This window comes from Anas platyrhynchos, chromosome 7, assembly GCF_047663525.1.
Source record: "Anas platyrhynchos isolate ZD024472 breed Pekin duck chromosome 7, IASCAAS_PekinDuck_T2T, whole genome shotgun sequence".
In the NCBI taxonomy this organism is placed as follows: Eukaryota; Metazoa; Chordata; class Aves; order Anseriformes; family Anatidae; genus Anas; species Anas platyrhynchos.
The window spans coordinates 27,395,023-27,400,797 of NC_092593.1; the positions used below are offsets into that span (position 1 = coordinate 27,395,023).

At 36.1% G+C, this 5,775-nt stretch overlaps 1 protein-coding gene across 1 annotated transcript in view; it reads right to left on the reverse strand.

The window, feature by feature from the left end:
• Positions 1–5,775, reverse strand: part of DYTN (dystrotelin) — a 50,824-nt gene that overhangs the window by 42,955 nt on the left and 2,094 nt on the right. The window contains 8 exon segments of the mRNA XM_072041073.1: positions 41–97; positions 99–202; positions 523–594; positions 1,276–1,364; positions 2,238–2,254; positions 2,256–2,321; positions 4,362–4,563; positions 5,538–5,612. Coding sequence (XP_071897174.1) covers positions 41–97; positions 99–202; positions 523–594; positions 1,276–1,364; positions 2,238–2,254; positions 2,256–2,321; positions 4,362–4,563; positions 5,538–5,612 — 682 coding nt within the window.

The window sequence follows — 5,775 nt, forward strand, 5'->3', positions numbered from 1 at the left end:
TTTATGTGGATGCTAAAGACTACAGTAATTACTGACATACCTGAGGCCTCTAATGGGGAAATTCTTGCAGACTCTGCATCTAACCTGGTGAGAAACTTTCTGAAGCTGATAATCTGTAACATGTAGAGAGCCACAGCAGAAGAGCGGGCTCTGATCTCAGCCAAGACAAGAATTTTTCTTCAACAATTGCTGAATTCAGAACCTGGAAAAAATATACATCTCAACTTCAGCCATTTGCTTGAAAAAAACTGGTGTCTCATCTCAAGTTCCTAATAAAAGCTCTGATATTGCTAGTGTAATGTTTTTCATTCACATAAAATGCTGCTGGGTTTCAAAGGTTTTGGAATAAATGCAAGTCTTCAGTAGTATCTGTAGATATCAATCTCCCTATACTGCAAGACTGATGAACAGCCCTGCTCCTTAAAAATAGGTATTGGTGTATGACACATGGTAATACACTTGCAATTTTAATTTACCAGCAACATTCAAAGTCATTTCTCAGGACATCAGAATTTCACTCACCCCTTGGAAACAGCTGTGAGTAGCAATTTCCACACAAGACAGAGTGCAGCTTTCTCCCACAATGGCTGGGATCTGCATCAAGAAGAAAGGCTTAGAAACACCTCAATAAAAAACAGATGTTCCTACCATGCTCTGCTGAGATGGTGACAGCACACAGGTGGTGAAGCTTCAATAGAAATGCCACTTTACATACTATTCTGAAGAAAATCTATTCAAATTCATGCCACCAGTGTGCAATTTCAGAGTTCAGCATGTGTCAGAATGATTTACTCCCAGCTCACTTACGCTAATGGATCAACACATTATGTTGCCATACTAGAATACTGAAGGACAGTAGGTTTGAATCTCAGGGGTCATTTTCAGACCCCAGAACTGGTGTTCAGCACCAGTTCAGCTGGAAATAGTTGTATGCTAAGGCATTATTGTGCAACTGCAAGCTATTCTACTGATTAGACACCTAAGTTAGGAGTTGCTTTAGCAACAGCTGCATGCAGCTGTTCCCAGGACCTTTAAGCTCAGGCAAAATGAATGTATAGACATACTGATGCCAGGCATTATTCAGACTAAGAGGAGCTACAGGGTTTTATTCTTTAACCTACTCTGCATAGCAGATCCCTACGTCCACACAGTACCCTACTGACTTCAGTTCCATAACGTTACCAAACACAAAACACATCACCCATGTGTGTTTTTCTCCTGGATTAGAATCCCCCCTACAAGACCTGTTGTCTAATAGCATTGCAGTGGCATTACCTGATTTAAGTCTGTTAGCAGGCTTCTCAGGGCACTACGGGTAATCCAGGACTTCTTCCCATCAGGAACAGCATAAAACTCAAAAAAAGCTGAAAATTACCAGAGGAAAGAAACTAGAATACTAGCAGAACCTGAAGAGTCTTCTAGCTACTCATTCTCAAGCTATCTGCATGATAATTGTGAATTACCAAGTAACCCTCTCAAAAAAGTTATTTCCTTGTCTACCTAACGCAGGCTCTCAATGACTGCTGTAACAACACTTTCCCCTACTGGCAGGGGAAGGAGAAGGAAAGCAAGGAAATTATGGAGATCCCTTATCCATGGCAGCTAAGACTGGTAAGGGTGAAGGAAACACTGAATTCATTTCCATGGCTATAAGAAATACATTTAAACAAGTTTACACAAGATATGCCCTGTTTAAATTTTGAATTGTCAATTCCAAGTAATTTGAAAGGAAATACATAATGTGTAATGGAAGAATATGAGACCAATATGCCACTTGTGGTCCATTTATTCTCTGTTTTGAGCACTTAACTCAGGCAGAAATCTTTGTGCTGCCCATTGCATTGGGCTGCTTTCATCTGTTATGTTTAGCTCTTTAAACATTTTTTGTCTAGTGTTAGAAGGACTCTAAAAAAATCCAGGATCTAATATATAAATATGTTTTCTGTTCTAGTGAAACTTAAAACTAGGGTGTTTCTGTTCATTTTTGATAGGCAAAAAGAAGTTGGCCTTTATTTTTGAGCTCTGCAATCTTAAGCTGTATTATGTCTTTTTTTCTGAGACTGTTTATGCAAAGATGAATATGAACATTAATGAAAAAGTATCCTTCCACATCAGCCCTACAACAACGCAGTTTTGCGTGGCAGAACTATATTCTCTATTAAAGTTAAAAAAAATCAGTGTAGGTTTTCCTCAACATTTGGTATTTTAGGCAGTATATAAAACTGTACACTTCCCACCTCTGTATTTAGCAAGTAGTGTCTCTTGAAAGAGCAATTAAGGCAGCTGCAACAGATCTAGTTTTGATATAACCCATTCCAGATCTAGGAAAATAAAATAAATTACACTATATTCACCAATAATGTGAAAAATGCAATCTCTTAAGAAAAAATATTGCTACATTTGAAGACAACTTCAAATCTCATATCCTTTTGTACGCATATAACTGATGTAGCATTTTTGTGATACTTTATGTCTAGGACCCTTTGTCATTGAACATGACTACAATATTAACTGTTCAAAATACCATGCAATTATAAAACAGACAGTACCTCCTTCAAAGACCTCACATTCCACTTAAGATATAAATTTACTTTTACAATACTTACTTCGCAATACTTTACTTTTACAATACTTTTACTTTCCTTAAAGAAAAAAAATAAATCCTACTCTTCACTTGTGGAAAGCCTTCCCAAATATGAAAGAAAAAGTAGGACTACAATGTGTTTTTTCTACTATATCATCAGCCAGCTTCATTGTGGCCCCAGACCTGCCCTGAGCAACTCTTGGGTTGACTTCCTTTAATTTCATTCCAACTTGATTTAATCACAAGGATATATGCAGGAGAAGGACCTTCATTTGACCATTAAATAATGTAAGTCATAAAGAATAAACTTTATTTTAGAACCCAAGTTTGCAACATAGGCACTAAATGAAAAAAGCTTCTTTATGTGAAGACAAAACATATTAATTGGAAAGTTTCTAGATTTTCAATTATACATTCAGTTTTCCCAGAACTTTCATAAAAGAAAATCCAAGATTAAAGCTATGTAAGACTAAACATTTCCTGGAGAGAAAGCGAATACACACAGAATATTCACTAGGCATTGCTGAAACTTAGTAAAAATGTATCTGTGACAGCTACTCTCAAAACTCATAAAGGTTTTCAATTGTATACCTTATCATACTTTAATAAGCATATAAGTAAACAACCACACAGACATGGAAAAGCTCCCATATACTCTTGACTTGAAAGACTTTCCATTGTTAAGAGTGGAGAACAGCACTCTGCGGAGAAAACACACTTAGAAGAAAAGCATAAGATGCTTTTTCTATCCTATATACATGGCCAAAAAAAAAAAAAAACACCAAAAAACTTGTGAAAAAAGTTCAAAAACACATTATAGCATGAAGAAAATGATACGTTTTCTGTTTTACCAGGAAAACAGAAAAAAAGGATCAAGATCTGCAAAGAACATTCTTGTAAATGATTTCCTTGGGTTCGTACTTACAGCACACCAATTACAAAGCACTCTTGATGATTCTAGCTTGTTTTGAAATACACCCATTTATTCTTAGCCTGTACTCTCATAAGTACAAAAAGTTCTTAACATGGGATCTTAAATATCATGTAATTAATAGTAATTCAAGATAAAGTCCTGCAGACCACTTACATCATACTCACGCTCCCAGTAAAAAAGCTTTACTCTGATGCAGGAGGGAACAAATTTCATCTGTAGTGAATAAACTCAACAATGAACTTAACCTTTTCTTTTAAATCTGATACAGTCATGAACCAAATTTGCCTTTAGTGAACTAATTAATTATTCACAAACAATACATGAGAAAATTACAGTCTAGAAGCTGCTTGCTTATTATTCCCCCCCAAAAAAAGATTTGCCATTTGCAGGAGCAAGCTGATCAGCTTAGTTATGAAACAGGGGTAGTGTTTTGTAACTGGCTGATGAATGTTTTAAGCTGGAGAAAAATGAATAATGAAAAGTGACTGGCAAATTCTTGACTTGTGTATATATAAAGGCAAATATGGGTTATTTTTCAGGAGTGTAAGAAAATACCCTAGCAGCCAAAAGAAGAGCTACTCTTTGTACAAAGCTGCTCACAGAAAGCTAGTATGGGCAGGAAGACATCTGGATTTCCAGGTGTGTCTGGAAACATCTAACCACTGTTCTTCTGTTAAAGCTTTGTGCCTCATCTTCCTATACCTGAACTATTCTCACTATGTGTAACTTAAGCAAAATACCATCAATAAAGGAGAGTTTCACATATAAATGACATAAGAAGAGTAGAAACAGACCTGATCTAGCAGTACTTTGTGATGGATTCATATTTGTGCTTCTTCTCACCTGTCATACATGGCTTTTAGTAGGCTCAATGTGAATTTGGCAGCTCTTGGATCTACCTGGCTGGGTTTTTCTAATCTTGCCCTTTGGAACAGTTCCTTCAGCATTCCAGAGAGCTGCTGCTCTTTCAGAGAAATCTGCTTTTCCCTCTGTCTCTGTTCACTTGACAAGATGTGCTGAATCAGAGAAACATCAAGCAAATCCACTATGAGAAAACAAAGGGAGAAACAAATGAGGATCCCTGCTTCCTCTTGAATGGAAGGTGGACCTTTTTTTTTCTGCCCCAATTAGAAGTGCCTAGTTAAGACAAGTCTGGAAAACGAAATCTAAAACAGTATGTGACATAAAAAGGAAATAAACTGGGAATGGTCTTGCTGGGTTTATTTAAAAGTGTCTGGATGTGATTTTAGAATAGTTAGGAAGAGAAGGGAGATAGCATGCTTAACTGCATCCAAATTATAGAGGAAATGCAACAGCATTGATTGGATTCACTGGCAATGATTGGGAGTTTTCATCAACAGACTGTTTCCAGTGGAAGATTCAAGATATCCATGCATTCTAGCTCAATATAGAATTTATATCCAGTAATTTCAAAACAAGCTAGGTGCCCAGGGCTTTGTTCCACAGCTCTTTGCTTGCACAGAATTCTCACTTCAAACCCAAGGGGTTTTCTGCCTATCATATTTTAGTTTGTTCACATTAATACTTATAATGTTACTCATTAATACTTTCAATATTATAGTATATCCATTATAATACTTATAATGTTATAGTATAAGAATTCTCATTAATATTTTAGTACCTGACAATGCTTTTTGATGATACATGATTATTTCCAATAAATCATGTAAGAATTTGACATTTAACAAGTATAATAATATACAGATAAAGATTCATAATTGCCAGTGATGTCTATGTACCAATGTTGTAGATAGTAACAATAACTCAGTTCTCCAATGCCTTTAGAATTGTAATGTATTTCCACTGACGTTCAAAGGCGGGTAAAAATTGAGCTGTATATGAACTACTATCTGGCTCTTCACTGTTTATAATGCACTTTGAGTTTCCCACGTGGAAAATGAGAGAGCAAAGTAGCATAATAACTTATGGTGACAGCAACACAGAATGTTTACGGATTTCTCTCCCTGTCAAAGTATGAGATCCTCTTCATCTACTAACACTGGCACAGACTTTGTATTGCGTGCAGTTTCAGGGCTGTTCTGTAGACAGAATTCTGAACATCATTGAAAGCCTCTGTAAAAGAAAACACACACATTACAAGAGTGGTTCATGGGAAAAAGGAAAAAAGAAGGAAAATTGACATAATCAAATTTGAACTTAATCAAAACCTACAACACTTTGAAGGAGAACACAACACTTTGAAGGAGAATTCTATTACATTTTGATAAAAATGTCC